This window comes from Asterias amurensis, chromosome 19 (genome assembly GCF_032118995.1).
Source record: "Asterias amurensis chromosome 19, ASM3211899v1".
In the NCBI taxonomy this organism is placed as follows: domain Eukaryota; kingdom Metazoa; phylum Echinodermata; class Asteroidea; order Forcipulatida; family Asteriidae; genus Asterias; species Asterias amurensis.
The window spans coordinates 15384188-15401876 of record NC_092666.1 but is presented as its reverse complement, the minus strand read 5'-3'; the positions used below and the strand labels follow the sequence as shown (position 1 = coordinate 15401876).

Here is a 17689-nt window from a genome sequence, read left to right as displayed (position 1 = left end):
CCCTTGTGATTTTTTCAGTTTTAGGCCAAAATTTGATTAAATTGCTGGACTTACCGCTTGTGATTTTTCAGTTTTAAGCCAAAATTTGATTAAAATGCTGGATTTACCCCTTGTGATTGTTTCAGTTTAAGGCAAAATTTGATAAAATTGCTGGACTTACCCCTTGTGATTTTTTCAGTTTTAGGCCAAAATTTTATTAAAATGCTGGACTTACTCCTTGTGATTTTTTTTCAGTCTTAGGCAAAACTTTGATAAAAATGCTGGACTTACCCCTTGTAATTTTTTTTTGAAATTTTAGGCCAAATATTGATAAAAATGCTGGACTTACCCCTTGTGATTTTTTTCAGTTTTAGGCCAAATTTGATAAAAATGCTGGACTTACCCCTTGTGATTTTATTTTTATTTTAGGCCAAATCTTGATAAAAACTCTGGACTAACCCCTTGTGATTGTTTCAGTTTTAGGCCAAAATTTGATTAAATTGCTGGACTTACCCCTTGTGATTTTTCAGTTTTAGGCCAAAATTTGATAAAAATGCTGGACTTACCCCTTGTGATTTTTTTTTTCAGTTTTAGGCCAAAATTTGATAAAAAAGCTGGACTTGCCCCTTGTGATTTTTCAGTTTTAGGCCAAAATTTGATTAAATTGCTGGTGTTATCCCTTGTGATTTTTTCAGTTTGGCAAACATTTTATAAAAATGCTGGACTTTTCAGTTTTTAGGCCAACATGTAATAAAAATGCTGGACTTACCCCTTGTGATTTTTAAGTTTTAGGCCAAATCTTGAGAAAAAAGCTGGACTTACCTTTTGTGATCTTTTCAGTTTTAGGCCAAAATTTGATTAAATTGCTGGACTTACCGCTTGTGATTTTTTCAGTTTTAGGCCAAAATTTGATAAAAATGCTGGACTTACCCCTTGTAATTTTTTTTGAAATTTAAGGCCAAATATTGATAAAATAGCTGGACTTTACCACTTGTGATTTTTTTCAGTTTTAGGCCAAATTTGATAAAAATGCTGGACTTACCCCTTGTGATTTTATTTTTATTTTAGGCCAAATCTTGATAAAAAAGCTGGACTAACCCCTTGTGATTGTTTCAGTTTTAGGCCAAAATTTGATTAAATTGCGGGACTTACCCCTTGTGATTTTTCAGTTTTAGGCAAAAATTTGATAAAAATGCTGGACTTGCCCCTTGTGGTTTTTTTTCAGTTTTAGGCCAAAATTTGATAAAAATGCTGGACTTACCCCTTGTGATTTTTTCAGTTTTAGGTCAAAATTTGATAAAAATGCTGGATTTACCCCTTGTGATTGTTTCAGTTTTAGGCAAAAATTTGATAAAAATGCTGGATTTACCCCTTGTGATTGTTTCAGTTTTAGGCAAAAATTTGATAAAATTGCTGGACTTACCCCTTGTGATTTTTTCAGTTTTAGGCCAAAATTTGATAAAATTGCTGGACTTACCCCTTGTGAATTTTTCAGTTTTAGGCCAAAATTTGATAAAAATGCTGGACTTACCCCTTGTGATTTTTTAAGTTTTAGGCCAAAATTTGATAAAAATGCTGGATTTACCCCTTGTGATTGTTTCAGATTTAGGCAAAAATTTGATAAAAATGCTGGATTTACCCCTTGTGATTGTTTCAGTTTTAGGCAAAAATTTGATAAAATTGCTGGACTTACCCCTTGAGATTTTTTCAGTTTTAGGCCAAAATTTGATAAAATTGCTGGACTTACCCCTTGTGATTTTTTCAGTTTTAGGCCAAAATTTGATAAAAATGCTGGACTTACCCCTTGTGATTTTTTTTTCAGTTTTAGGCCAAAATTTGATAAAAAAGCTGGACTTGCCCCTTGTGATTTTTCAGTTTTAGGCCAAAATTTGATTAAATTGCTGGTGTTATCCCTTGTGATTTTTTCAGTTTTGGCAAACATTTTATAAAAATGCTGGACTTTTCAGTTTTTAGGCCAACATGTAATAAAAATGCTGGACTTACCCCTTGTGATTTTTAAGTTTTAGGCCAAATCTTGAGAAAAAAGCTGGACTTACCCCTTGTGATATTTTCAGTTTTAGGCCAAAATTTGATTAAATTGCTGGACTTACCGCTTGTGATTTTTTCAGTTTTAGGCCAAAATTTGATAAAAATGCTGGACTTACCCCTTGTAATTTTTTTGGAAATTTAAGGCCAAATATTGATAAAAATGCTGGACTTACCCCTTGTGATTTTTTTCAGTTTTAGGCCAAATTTGATAAAAATGCTGGACTTACCCCTTGTGATTTTATTTTTATTTTAGGCCAAATCTTGATAAAAAAGCTGGACTAACCCCTTGTGATTGTTTCAGTTTTAGGCCAAAATTTGATTAAATTGCGGGACTTACCCCTTGTGATTTTTCAGTTTTAGGCCAAAATTTGATAAAAATGCTGGACTTACCCCTTGTGATTTTTTTTCAGTTTTAGGCCAAAATTTGATAAAAATGCTGGACTTACCCCTTGTGATTTTTTCAGTTTTAGGTCAAAATTTGATAAAAATGCTGGATTTACCCCTTGTGATTGTTTCAGTTTTAGGCAAAAATTTGATAAAAATGCTGGATTTACCCCTTGTGATTGTTTAAGTTTTAGGCAAAAATTTGATAAAATTGCTGGACTTACCCCTTGTGATTTTATTTTTATTTTAGGCCAAATCTTGATAAAAAAGCTGGACTAACCCCTTGTGATTGTTTCAGTTTTAGGCCAAAATTTGATTAAATTGCGGGACTTACCCCTTGTGATTTTTCAGTTTTAGGCCAAAATTTGATAAAAATGCTGGACTTACCCCTTGTGATTTTTTTTCAGTTTTAGGCCAAAATTTGATAAAAATGCTGGACTTACCCCTTGTGATTTTTTCAGTTTTAGGTCAAAATTTGATAAAAATGCTGGATTTACCCCTTGTGATTGTTTCAGTTTTAGGCAAAAATTTGATAAAAATGCTGGATTTACCCCTTGTGATTGTTTAAGTTTTAGGCAAAAATTTGATAAAATTGCTGGACTTACCCCTTGTGATTTTTTCAGTTTTAGGCCAAAATTTGATAAAATTGCTGGACTTACCCCTTGTGATTTTTTCAGTTTTAGGCCAAAATTTTATTAAAATGCTGGACTTACTCTTTGTGATTTTTTTCAGTTTTAGGCAAAACTTTGATAAAAATGCTGGACTTACCCCTTGTAATTTGTTTTGAAATTTTAGGCCAAATATTGATAAAAATGCTGGACTTACCCCTTGTGATTTTTTTTCAGTTTTAAGCCAAATTTGATAAAAATGCTGGACTTACCCCTTGTGATTTTTCAGGTTAAGCCAAAGTTTGATTAAATTGCTGGTCTTACCCCTCGTGATTGTTTCAGTTTTAGGCCAAAATTTTACTTAAATAAATGGTGGACTTACCCCTTGTGGTTTTTCAGTTTTAGGCCAAAATTTGATTAAAATGGTTGACTTACCCCTTGTGATTTTATAGGTATTAGGCCAACATGTAATAAAAATGCTGGAGTTACCCCTTGTGATTTTCGAATCTTGATAAAAATGCGTGTGATTTGTTCAGTTTTAGGTCAAATTTGATTAAAATACTGAACTTACCCCTTGGGATTTTTTTCAGTATTAGGCAAAAATTTGATTAAATTGCTGGACTTACTCCTTGTAATTTTTTAAGTTTTAGGCCAAAATTTGATAAAATTGCTGGGCTAACCCCTTGTGATTTTTTTTTCAGTTTTAGGCCAAAATTTGATAAAATGCTGGACTTACCACTTGTGATTTTTTCCAGATTCAGGCCAAAGTTTGATAAAATTGCTGGACATAACCCTTGTGATTTTTAGCCCAAAATATGATAAAATTGCTTGTGATTTTTTGTTCAGTTTGAGGCCAAAATTTGATAAAAATGCTGGATTACCTCTCGTGATTTTTCAGTTTTAGGCCAACATTTGATAAAAATGCTGGCTTTACCCCTTGTGATTTTCTTCAGTTTTAGGCCAAAAAGGATTACAATGCTGGACACTATCGGTAATTGTCAAAGACTACTCTTCACAGTTGGTGTATCTCAATGAAAGAAAAAAAAAACCTCATCGAAGTTGCGAGATCTTAATGAAAGAAAACACCATGGTCACACAAAGTTGTGTGCTTTCAGATCCTTGGTTCCGAGACCTCAAATTCTAAATCTGAGGTCTCGAAATCAAATTCGCGGAAAATTATGTCTTTCTCGAAAACTACGTCACTTCAGAGGGAGCTGTTTCTCACGTTTTATACTACATATATTAACTTTTCCCCATTACTGGTTATCAAGAAAGTGATATTTTGAGTAATTACCAATAGTGTCCACTGGCTATAATATAACCCTTGTGATTTTTAAATTTTAGGTCGAAAAAGGATAAAAATGCTGACATACCCCTGGTTATTGTTTAATTTATAGGCCAAACATTTTGCAATTGCTGGACAATTACCCCTTGTGATTTTTTTCAGTTATAGGTCAAATTTGATAAAAATGCCGACTAACCCTCTTTGTTTTGGGGGTTTCAGGCCCAAATTTTTATAAAAATGCTGGGCTTACCCCTTGTGTTTTTTCAGTTTTAGGCCAAAAAGGGCTAAAAATGCTGGACTTACCCCTTGTGACTTTAAGCAAAAATGTGAAGAAAAAAATGCTGGACTTACCCTTTGTGACTTTATCAGTTTTTGGCCCAAGTTTGATAAAAAATGCTGGAGCACTACACCAACCTGACTGGCATCTCATACAAAATCATGAAAAATGCTCACAACAAAACAGACAACAAAACAGTGGCACAGAGTTGTGTACTACTAGCTATGAATTTATTCACAGTTCAACATGTCAGTAAAGAAGGCCTTCACAAAAAAAACAAAAAAAAAGTAGGTGGAGAGTTGATAAATTTATAGTTTTTATGGCAAGGTTGCATGACTAACAGATGCGTGAATCCATTTGCATACAACATTTCCCAGGAATGACAGAAAAACTAAAGGTTTCTTGGAATTATATTTAAAGGTATCATACAGGATTGATAAGAATGAAAACAAATTCATTTTGTAATTTTTCTATAAATCTTTTCTGAGTATGAAGTTCATTCTATATGTACAACAATTTTTCTGTGTAATATAACCCTAAAAAAATGAAGTCAGATTCAAGAAAGCTGCTTCTAAAATCCTTTAAGACACTTCACCTGATGTTGGTTCGGTTGTTACAACCAAAATGAAGGACAATGCGTTTACATGCTTAATTATTTTCACTAGTTTCAGTAAGCCAAATTTTCACAGGTTTGTTATTTTTTTCCATCTAAATAGTTGATCACATAAAACATGAAGACAGTCTGTGACTATTATGTCAGCTTTACCGATCATGTGACTATTATGTCAGCTTTACCGATCATGTATAATACCTTTAAAATAAAAAGGGAATGGAAGTAATTAACTTTACCTTAAATACTCTCAACACAATTTAAATAACTTTACTCAAAATGATAACTGTGCAGAGAGAAAAAAAAAATGGAGCATTAATAATTTCATTGATTAGCAAATCATCGTTCCCACAAAAAGTTTGAATAAATGGCCATTTATAATAATATTACCATGATATTATACAAAAGAAACACAGTAATTTAAGAGCATAGTAATTTTGTACATTTTAAAGCTCCTAGATAGATATAGTTGTCTCCACTCCAAGAAATAGTGAGAATTCATGGACAGAACCTCAGCTTAGGATCTGTCTGCTGATGTTTGAACCACCTCAAGTAAACCACACACTACTCCAAAATAGTAAAGGCCTAAAGACCAGTTTGTACTCGCTGCATTCCCACTGTGTACGCAGTTCATGGAGCCCAAGCACAAACTTCATAAACCTGCTTAGGCACAAAAGGAGCTAAGCAAAACAAAATTATGCTTGCCAGAATAAGGTAACCAGCCAAAATACTATGTCACATGCACCAACTTTGACTGGTATCCTGCTAATGTTGGTGAAGCACAAAGTTGTTTAGCAAACTTGTAAGCTTAAGCAGCTCAACAAAATCTAGCCCAGAAAGTTCAGACACCAACCTCCCAAAACTTACTCCCAAGATGTACTTTAAAGAGAAACATTTGTGACTTTGTCTAAAATGTTTTACAGAATTGTTTCTTTCTTTACCCAAGAACTATGTGCTTTGGAATCTGAATCAACACCAAATATTACACATAAGAGTAATGTTCCCAGTATACTCGAGTACTTTAATAATATTAATTCTTGTCACTTTAAAAGGGGCCAGACTATTTTTCTGTACATGTCTTATTTTGGTGACAGACAGGAATGATGGCTAAAGAACAAAAAGCAGGGCCAAATTTTCTGCGGTTAGAGAATGACTTCCAGGCAAGCTCCTTTGTAATTTTTATTCATGTATGCGTTTTAAACTGACACTTCCTTTAGCAACCGATTAACAAAGGCGCATAGATTTGAATAAATTGTCATTTTTAAAATGCAGCTCTTTTTTAACACCGGGGCAAAAAGACATCTTTTGAAAAGACAAACAGTTATTTGCAAAACATCTTTTGTTTTTAGTTTGTACACTAGCTTGGTTTGATAAGAATTCGCTTCAAGCACACAAGAAGCCTGGCGAGAACTCATCTTTACAAGAATAAATTTATAAGTAAATCTTGACTTTAGTTTTTATCACGTACTCTGACAACGATGTCTTATACAATCTCATACTTCTCCACCAGCAGCGCTACATCTGATGAGAATTTAATCGGCTGCTCATTCTCCACGCCCAGTACATCAGTCACCTGAGAAAACGAGATCAAACAATGAAGATCATCTGTTACTATGGCAATATGTAAAATCTAACCCAAACTATGGAAATTTCCCTAGGATTATTGGTTGGCTTACATGTATGCAGAGCTAAAATGTTACACTAGAACTCTGGCTTGAGGCCAGTGATTTCAGTGGCGGGCCAGTTAGCCCAAGACAGGACAAGTCCGGTGGTCTTGGGTTTTTTTCAATTGCACACCTTTGTCTCAAAGGAATGATGTTCAAATGTTGAGTTTGGGTCTCACAAATATCTTTCATACCTGCTAAGTATCTCCCATAACACAGAAGGGATCAATCTTCTCTTATTGTTTGTTAAAATAAAACATCTTAGATGATAAAACTGAGTTCTCATTTTAGTTCTAGAATCTAGTCCCTTCTCAATTTATAATTCTGGTCCTGAGCGCTAGATCAAGCCTTGGTATGAATAGGTGCTTATTTAAAGTTAAAGAGGGACTGAATCGATCACTCTAGAGCAAGTTCAATCAAGGGACTAAAGTTGACTATTGGCAACCATTGGGCAATGTTTCCTGCCATCGATTTCACCAAACTCTTCCTAACTTAGGATTAATCTTAGGACTTAGGACGGGTTCAGTTCCGTATCCAAATACGTAGGACGCATTGAACTCATCCTAAGTTAGGACAGGTTACTCGTCCTAACTAGAGTTAGGATTGATCCTAGCATTTCGTGAAATCGGCTGCAGGTACCCAGGATGTATTTCATGCACAGGTCACCATGAAACATTGACCAGTGGTTAATAATAGTAATAATAATAATAACCTGTTTTTATTTAGCGCTTTTCACACCCGAAGGGAGTGTCCCAAAGCGCTTCACATTATTACCCCTGGTCACTGGGCATTTAATCATTCCTTAAACCATCTCATCTCCCTGGGAAGTATACAGCCTGTGCCGCCAAATATGTAGCGCAATCAAGGTTAATCAATCACAAGAACCAACTCTGCACTCACAGGTACCCATTTACCCCTGGGTGGAGAGAAGCAATTATAGTGAAATGTCTTGCTCAAGAACACAAGTGTCATGACCGTGATTCGAATCAACACTCCGCTGAACAGAATCACTAGAGTTTGACTTTGGTGCTCTTATCCGCATGGAACATTGACTAGAGGTTGACAAATAGTCGCTGATGGAACTTGCCCTAGTGTCCTAGAGTCTTGGGACTTTACCTGGATGTCACAGTAGGATTTTTGCGAGATGAAATTGACGGTCACTGGGAAGAAGTCGTCCGGGTGTCCAGCGATGCTGAACTCCAGACTTCCGCTCTTGTTGCCTGAATCTATGACTGGAAGGGTCCATTCTAGGACGTTACGACGGTGATCGTAGCGAGAGTTACCATCGATCTCGCCAACAATGGGGGCGCCGCAACCTGACCTGTTGATGAGTAAAGAAAACGAGGAGATTGAGTGAATGAGCGAGTTGTCTTTTATAGAGCTCCTTGTGTGAGAACCTCCAGACGCTTTTCACAGACAAAAACAGACGCAAAAACTTTAAAAGCAAAAGGTTTACCAAAATCAAATACAAGTCACAAGAGACAAGTCAAGAGTTAAATTCCGTTATTACAGAATGAGGGTTGGAATTCATCATGCATCTTGTGTTTTAGTCTTTCTTTTGACATAAACATTGTTTGAACACTCTAGCAAGTGTTTATCACTCTACCAGCAAGGCTCCTAGTGGATGATACCCATGCCTACATTCTTACAGACTGTGATGGGGTGACCCCGTTTCAGCCCAAGGAATAGGTGGCTCCTAGTGGATGCTACCCATGCCTACATTCTTACAGACTGTGATGGGGGTGACCCCGTTTCAGCCCAAGGAATAGGTGGCTCCAAGTGGATGCTGCCCATGCCTACATTCTTACAGACTGTGATGGGGGTGACCCCGTTTCAGCCCAAGGAATAGGTGGCTCCTAGTGGATGCTACCCATGCCTACATTCTTACAGATTGTGATGGGGGTGACCCCGTTTCAGCCCTAGGAATAGGTGGCTCCTAGTGGATGCTGCCCATGCCTACATTCTTACAGACTGTGATGGGGGTGACCCCGTTTCAGCCCAAGGAATAGGTGGCTCCTAGTAGATGCTACCCATGCCTACATTCTTACAGACTGTGATGGGGGTGACCCCGTTTCAGCCCTAGGAATAGGGGGCAGCATGCTTCTAGGGACAGTTAAGTGTAGCCCTCACCATGAAGTGGCCTTGTGATGTAAGGTGATTCCTCATAAAAAAAATCTTGTATAAAATGAGGGCCTCGTCTGTGAGGTTTATGATGATGGGTAACTTACGGCACTGGTATAGTAATGACAACATCTTGCAGCTCCATGTGTTCTTGTAGTAACTCATACTCAATGTTCACATCACATCCGCCCTTGTTGTTTTCAGATGGCCAACAATTGACTGGTAGGAAAGTAAAACAACAAAAAACAAATCATTACTTATTGCTATCAAGCAGCTCATAACTAGGCCTGGGCGAATTATTTGAATATCCGGTTAATGGCGAATAGGTTTTCCTATCCGTAACCGCGAATGCCTTTTTTTTCTTAACCGGATATCCGCATAGGGCGCACATAGCTATTTATAAACCGGATAGTTCTGTAATTACAACCAAGTAACCGGATATTCTTTAATATCTAAATATCCGCAGACGTCAGGCGACAACTGATATGAATGTTTTGTCTGAATCCTTATGAAACTTCTATTAAGACAGCATAAAACAGCACATATTAAGTATTTAACTATGCTCACCTCTGTGAAGAGTTAAAATAATGACATTTCCAACGTATTTTGTTCAAAGATTACAAAAGTTTTCCTTCACGTAGTCAATCACGATCAAAAGAAAAAGCAAATTGCCATCTTTAAATTAGATACGGTCATTTTTATGAATGAACCGAGTGACACTGTCTAAAGCTAATATCAATCCGCCCATAAGATCTCAATCACAAACGAACAGCGCCCTCTAGCGGCAAAAAAACTATTCGAATATCCGGTTAATTTCGAATAGTTGGCCAGCGGTATCCGAATAACAAAATTTCACTATTCGCCCAGCACTACTCATAACCATAGGATAAACTAATTGATAGTAACACCCACAGTTTTCCAGATGGTCTAGAGATTGTATTTCACCATTCCAGGGGCGGACCCATGGGTGGGGGCGGGGTTTGTCAAACAATATTAATATTACACAACAGAACAAGGCTCATTTGTGTACAGCTGACCAGTCTTTGTTGTAAAAACTCCAGCATGTAAACGACCATGCTAAGTGGCAGTGTTAGGGCTATAGTGTACTTACTAGAGATTGGCATGAGGCTCTCATCCTTGGTGGCTATTCTCCATTTCAAGACTCCAACATCAGTGTTAAGTGGGAAGGGCTTGGCTGGGTTCTTCATTCCGATGTAAGATTCAGACATAAAGAGTTTCTTGTCTACGTTGGGGTGAGTCTGAATACAAGATACAAATATTATTATCATTATTAAGTACTATTTATAATAACAATAGTAATAATAACCGTATTTATAACGAGCCTTTTGCCAAAGGATACAAAGCGCCAGGTATTACTACTGCAAAGAGTGGGACAAAGTTTGAGATATAAGACCTATTTATATACATAAGGTAGCCCAACCAGAGTGCAGACACTGTTCTCCCTTGGGGCACTGTAGAACTGAATTTAGCTGAGCTGAAAATATTACAGCTTCTTGGTCCAGTTTTATAGAGCTGATAAACCAGATGAAGAATCACTGCCAACAACATTTGTTTTTCTATGAATGAGTTGACAGTTTTAAACAAAGTTTTGAAGAAGTTTTGATCATTCTATATTATACAAACTGATCTGAGCCGAGCTGATAATATTATAACTTCTGGGTCCAGTGGTAAGACTACAGGACTTGCCATCACAAGGTTGTCGGTTCGAATCCTACCACGCTAACTAATGATTTCACAGTAATTAGAATAAGTATTGTAGTACTGAATCACAATGATTTCTTGATTTGTTCAAGTCATAATCATAGACGTTAAACCAGTGTTTGTATGAGAGAGATTGGCTGTTGCCAGCTTGGCGTTTATATCCCTTTGTGGAAGTAGCCTGTTTGGCAAGATTATTTAAACAAGCAAACAGTTTCAAAGAGCCAAGAGCTGATAAACCAGGAAGAAAGTCACTGCTGTCATCATTGTTTGCTTCGCCGATCTTAATCATGCCCATCTGTTCATTTTTCTTGTCAAACCTGAGTGCGATCACACCTACTCCATTCTATAACCCTACATTCTGTACCTCGATACTCTGTAGCCCCATTATTCTATTTACCTGTAAGGTCTGTATTCGTTTGTCATCGTTGTTTGCTACGCCGATCTTAATCATGCCCATCTGTTCATTTTTCTTGTCAAACCTGAGTGCGATCACACCTACTCCATCCATTCTATAATCCTACATTCTGTACCTGGATACTCTGTAGCCCCATTATTCTATTTACCTGTAAGGTCTGTATTCCTTTATCATCGTTGTTTGCTACGCCGATCTTAATCATGCCCATCTGTTCATTTTTCTCATTAATCCTGAGTGCGATCATTCCGTGGCAATCTAGGCTCTGTAATCCACCTTCTCGTCCTGCTGTAACGGACATCTTTTCTTCCACACGAACGTGAACGCTGTTGAGCCAATTACAAATTCATTCTCTTAAAAATACGGAACACGATGGAAATATAGTGAAGTATTTGTTGAAGTTTTATTCAAAGTTTGAAAAGTGTGGAGGTCAGAAAAAAATCTTTAATTTTGTTTTGAAAATATTGTATTTTAGTACGAAGAAACATATTATCGTACTTTGCTAGTTTTATAACACAACATCGTACTGGTTAGCAACTCTGCTCTGTTAGCTTAGGTTGAGACGATCATGAAGCCATTACCACTCTTTCAATTAGTAAATCATACAATCAAAAAAAATACTATTAAGGGAGTTTTCCCCTGCCCCCTTTCAGAATCCATGCATCCCTCTACCATTCGGAAAGCAAGAAACAAAGAATTATCAAAAAGCAAACATTTGGAAGGGCTATACTAAATGTGATGGAACATGTCCCTAATAATCATTTAATAATAAACCACAAGGGAAACTGACTTGGTACTTTGATTTGGGGTTGAACAAAACAAATTTACTAGAGCAGGATTCAAACCAACGGCCTCCTGATAAATGGGTGTCGGCTCTCTACCAACCAAGTTATCTAGCCCTATGTTGGCAGTCTCCTTAATAATGATTTAGATCAGTCGCTTACATTTCTGTTTTGTTTGATGGGGTGGTAGTTTTAGCGATGCTGGCCGACTGTTTTGATTTTACTGTTGATGATATGACGCTTTGTCCTTCCGTCCGCAGCTTGTCTACAAAGCTGTCTACGTCCTTCGTCTTACTGCTCAGCTTCATGGCCTTGCCAGTCTTACTGGGTCTAGAAAACAAATAAAACAAATAAATAAACAACAATCCATCAAATAGACAAACAAACAAATAAACAACAGTCAACCACATAGTTGAATATTGCCCAACATAAAGGCCCAGTCATGATGCAAAGTATTATACCTGGGCCAAATTTCATTGAGCTGCTTAAGCACAAAAAGTAGCTAAGCAAAACAAAATTATGCTTACGGAAATAAGGTTACCAACCAATCTATCATGTCATCTGTACAATTTTTTACTGGTATCCTGCTCATTTGTGCTTAGCAGACAATTGTTAGTTAGTTTGAACCCACACAGTATGGATATAAATCCACAAAACATGAAACTCTGAATGGTTTCCAATCAAGCTGTACATCTCAGCAGTCAGTAGTTATTTTCAGGAGAGGTTTTAATGCAATATGTATAAATCTCTCTTGAGTAGTGTTGGTTCTAAAAAGAACCGGTGGTTCACAACTTCAGAACCAACACAACTCAAAAGAGATGTCACGTGGTGCTATCACAAACCTCACCTAACTATACACCCACTATTAGACCTTAAAATAACCAACATCGCCCACAGAAATTGCCATGGTGCCATGAGCTTTTGATGTGGTGCTCTTTATAAAGATCCAAAACAAAGTTAGATTGTCCTCATAGAGTACCCATTACCGGAGGAAAATTACGGGGCCCCTTCAAGAGCGAAGTTGAAGGCCTACACCATGCAAAGTTAGATTGTCCTCATAGAGTACCCATTACCGGAGGAAAGTTACGGGGCCCCTTCAAGAGCGAAGTTGAAGGCCTACACCATGCAAAGTTAGATTGTCCTCATAGAGTACCCATTACCGGAGGAAAGTTACGGGGCCCCTTCAAGAGCGAAGTTGAAGGCCTACACCATGCAAAGTTAGATTGTCCTCATAGAGTACCCATTACTGGAGGAAAGTTATGGGGCCCCTTCAAGAGCGAAGTTGAAACCCTACACCATGCAAAGTTAGATTGTCCTCATAGAGTACCCATTACCGGAGGAAAGTTACGGGGCCCCTTCAAGAGCGAAGTTGAAACCCTACACCATGCAAAGTTTAAATCCTACTTAGCACTTACTTTGTTGGAGCTGCTGATGGTCTGGTCTTCTCGACTGAAATATCAGACACAACTGGAGTCACATCAGGACGAGATGACGATGAAGAGGAAGAACCAAAGCCACTCCCAAACCCTGGAGGGCGACGCCCACTCTTCTCTGCTTCACGGCGGCTACGCTGCAGCTCCTTTGCCCTTCGCTGCATCTCTTGTTTTGCTTCACGTTCTTGAGTCTGAGAAATAATGCAATCACAAATTACCAATGGGCTCATTTCCCTGGCCTTTATTGAAACAATAAGAAATTTAGACCTGAAATTTCACCTTTGGAAGGGCACTATCATTTCGTTTTGCAAAGGACACAATTAAAAACTTAAAGTCTACAGGAAACTACGGAAGGGGCACCAAGGCCAAGACCAAGACAACAGAGGCCATGGTTTCTGTAGCCTCTGTGTAATACCAGGCTTGATATTGTTTACTTAAAGGCACTGAGACACCTTTGGTAATTGACAAAGACCAGTCTTCTCACTCGGTGTATCTCAACATAATAATGAAAGAAATAACAAGCTTGTCACACGAAGTTGTGTGCTTTCAGATGCTTGATTTCCGGACTTCAAAATCTAATTCAAATTCAAATATTTTAGTGGAAAGTTATTTCTTTCTCGAAAACTACATTACTTCAGAGGGAGCCGTTTTTCACAATGTTTTATACTATCAACAGCTCTCCATTGCTTGTTACCGAGTACGTTTTTATGCTAACAATTATTTTGAGTAATTACCAATAGTGTCCAGTGCCTTTAAGTTGCACTCAGAAATTTCTTTTAAAATGCCTTTTTGGAATATGGGTCAAAAGATTCGGACACCTTTCAGAACTAAATACAAGGCTTTGGACTACAGGTCAAAGGTCAATGAATTTAGAGAAAATATGTTATTGTACTGTTACAACAAGAGGCCAGAGTTTATATAGCCCAATTGGGAATCTACCCCGACTGTGGACATGATTCCTAATTGGAGATGAGGGCAGCCATCTTACCTGTCTAACAGCTTGGAATACTTTCTCCTCATGAGAGTCCATTTCTGTGAATGTACGAATCTGTGCTAGGTTCACGTTCTCCCTGTAGCCCAACGCTACGATCTCATCAAATGCAAAAATCAACTCAAAGGAATGGTCAAGGATCTCGGATTCTTCCATGGCTCGACAGTACTCTGGGATCTGCAAGAAGGAAAGCAAATATACAGATAAATCTAAGGATCAGTAAACTTGAACACACTGCCTTGTGCATCAGCTTTGGGTGCATTTTTATTTGATTTTTATTTCTGTCACATCAACCTCAATTTTGTTTTGGTGGAATGATTTCGAGAAAACATTGTCAACATGATGCTTGCAAATGGTGTTAATAAGAGGTGGTTAGTAATGGTAGTTGTAGAGGCATTTTGTTCTATTCAGCAGTCAACTCAAATCTCATACTTAGTTGCAATGTGCTGCATGGGTGTTGTTCTCAAAATCTTTGGCATTATGAACAAAAACATATTTCAAGAGATGTTTTAGACAATGACCATCTTTATATTGTGTTTTTTTATGTGTAAATCTGTGAATATTTAAATCTTCTGTACACCATTTAAAGACACTGGACACTATTGGTAATTGTCAAAAACTAGCCTTCACAGTTGGTTTATCTCAACATGCATAAAATAACAAACCTGTGAAAATTTGAGCTCAAAATTTGAGCTGCATGATAATTATGAAAGACAAAAACACCCTTGTTACACGAAGTTGTGTGCTTTCAGATGCTTGATTTAGAGACCTCAAATTCTAAATCTGAGGTCTCAAAATTAAATTTGTGAAAAATTACTTTTTTCTCAAAAACTACATTACTTCTCACAATGTTTTATACTATCAACCTCTCCCAATTACTTGTTACCAAGAAAGGTGTTATGCTATAATTATTTTGAGTAATAACCAATAGTGTCCACTGCCTTTAAAAGGTCTCATTTGAACGATCAATTTGTTTATTAGTGCATTACATTTTCAACAACAACAAAACCAAAATCACACTGGAACTTACCACTCTAGAAAATAACCTTAGCGTCTCCAGATCTTCGAGAATATTACTGGTTTTTGTGGTGATGAGAAGCATGTACAGTTTCTCAAGTGGTTGGTAGACGTAGCGGACACTTTCTGTCTCGACGAATGTGTGTTGTTTGCCCGTGTTCATGAGTTTGGGGAAGGCTGCCAGGAGGCCCTCTATACGGGCTCTGGTCATCTCAACGAACTGTCGAGAGATTAGAGCCTTGCCGCTCTTTGTGCAGATGGCCGCTGCAAGGAGCACCTGGAAGAAGGAGAAACATTAAGTTGTTATTATACAGTGATCTATGACATCTTGCTGTTATACTACGCCAGATATGCTGTTGAAGTGTTGGCACCTGCTGTTGCCTCGCTAAACGTTGATCTATTGTTTGAAAAAACTGTTGAGCGCATTTGGCCAGGTTATAAAACAAAACATATGTACATGGTTTACGGTTCAGGCTCCTGAAAAAGGGGAAGTGGGAGGGGGTTTTCATTTTGTATTCAAGCACATGTAGCTCTGCCTTTCTTAATGAAATGTGCATGTTTTTTTACCTTTGGTGAATTGTTGCCAACTGTGATTTTTCGTAAAATAACGCCGAAGGAGATAACAAATGTTTGTCTGAGTGCTCCGGTCCTACTAAAAGCCGACAACAAGCCGACAACGCCGACAACAAGTCCAGAGTGCCGCCAACACGCCGCCAACAAGTTTGAAATACCTCAAAAATGGCAAATAAACCATAAATATATTAGAACTATATGTGTTCTGTAGTATAAACATAAATTTCATGGAAAAACTTCACGAAAAGTGTGTATTTTTTAACCAGAAAAAACTTCACTTGTACGAAAAGCGGTCGGACGCCATCTTGGCTTAAAAATCGTGTTTGGACCAGACCATTATGATACGGGCAGATTTAGCATTTGTCAACAACAGAGGGCGGGCTTCATGTGAAGACCTTCACTGCAGTGTGCACAGTGCATGACGCCCGCCCTCTATTGCTAAATCTGACTTACCCGCATCATAATGGACTGGTCCAAACATGATTTTATGCCAAGATGGCGTCCGACCATTTCCCGTAAAAGTTAAGTTTTTTTCCTGTTTAAAAATTCACACTTTTCGTAAAGTTTTTCCATTAAATTTATGTTTATATTACAAAACACACATAGTTCTAATATATCTATGGCTTATTTGCCATTTTGGAGGTATTTAAAACTTGTTGGCGGCGTGTTGGCGGCGCTCTTGACTTGTTGTCGGCGTTGGCGGCTTGTTGTCGGCTTTTAGTAGGACCCGAGTGCTCTCCACAAATGAGATTGAGGTAGGGCCTACTGTTATACTAATAGTAATACATATTGACAAATTCTCAACATAAAATGTCGGGCGGTTTCTTTTCGAAAAACTATTTTCACCTCCTGTTGAAAATAAAAGGTACTTTCTATTCTAATCTAACTTACTTAAAAATAAATGGGCGGGCGTAGGGCCGGTAGGACAAGCATGAGCGGAGAGGGAGTCAAACTCAAGCCTATTTTTTTGCCATTTTCTTTTTTTTTTTTTTTGGGGGGGGGGGGGGGGGGGCTAGGCCTAGTTGAAATACAATACAATGTCATTTTGTTCGTTAACATTTTTCTTTAAAGCACATTGCAAGAACAAGGTCCAGAATTTAAGCGATGAATTTGGTACCAAGAAGATGTCGGAATTAGACGATTCTACCATACCACTACACAACACAGTAGGTTAATTCATTTTTACATAAAACTCCAAATGCCAAACATTGACAAGTTACACGTCATATTTAATTTAATTCATTTCAAGTTTTCTACACAAAATTTTCAAAAGCTAGTCTATTAAATAATACAACAACATCTGAAATTCTAGTAGTTTTCTTACCATTGTGACGAAATGTTGTAAACTGGAATAAAAGTGTATTTTTTCACCCACTTTTCCTGGACTCTCCCAAGGAAATGTTGGTTTCGGCCACGTATGTATCCGAAATAACCTTGCAACACGTCACCAATAGAGGGCGGTTTCCACAAAATGAAGCGTGTTTTTCCATAAACTTAAACAAGTTCAAGTCCTTCCATATTGCCTCGTCTCTACTCTCTAATCACGAATCTAGTATTTGAAAGAAAACATATTTTATGACTTTATAATTCCACTATAAATTTAAGAAAATTCTTCAAAGAGATAAATTGTCTTTGTCTTACAATAAAGGCTTTTTCTTACCTCCATGATTTTATTAATATGGTTTGTCCCTCTTCCGTCTGTCTTACATGCACCCCTAAAACAATAATCATTTCACCCACAATACACTTTTGTGTGGCGCGCCACGAGATTTGATGGGCAAT

General features: G+C 37.5%; 1 protein-coding gene across 1 annotated transcript; it reads right to left on the bottom strand.

Annotated features, from left to right (window-relative positions):
- Positions 1-4790: 4790 nt before the first annotated feature.
- LOC139951606 (coatomer subunit delta-like) lies at positions 4791-17346 on the bottom strand. The gene is made up of 10 exons (XM_071950573.1): positions 17232-17346; positions 15348-15611; positions 14315-14494; positions 13309-13517; positions 12056-12223; positions 11263-11437; positions 10089-10236; positions 9085-9196; positions 7973-8177; positions 4791-6765 (listed from the first exon to the last, which is right to left on the bottom strand). The coding sequence occupies exons 1-10, from the start codon at positions 17232-17234 to the stop codon at positions 6676-6678; spliced, it is 1554 nt and encodes a 517-aa protein (XP_071806674.1). The 5' UTR covers positions 17235-17346; the 3' UTR covers positions 4791-6675.
- Between the last annotated feature and the right edge of the window lie 343 nt (positions 17347-17689).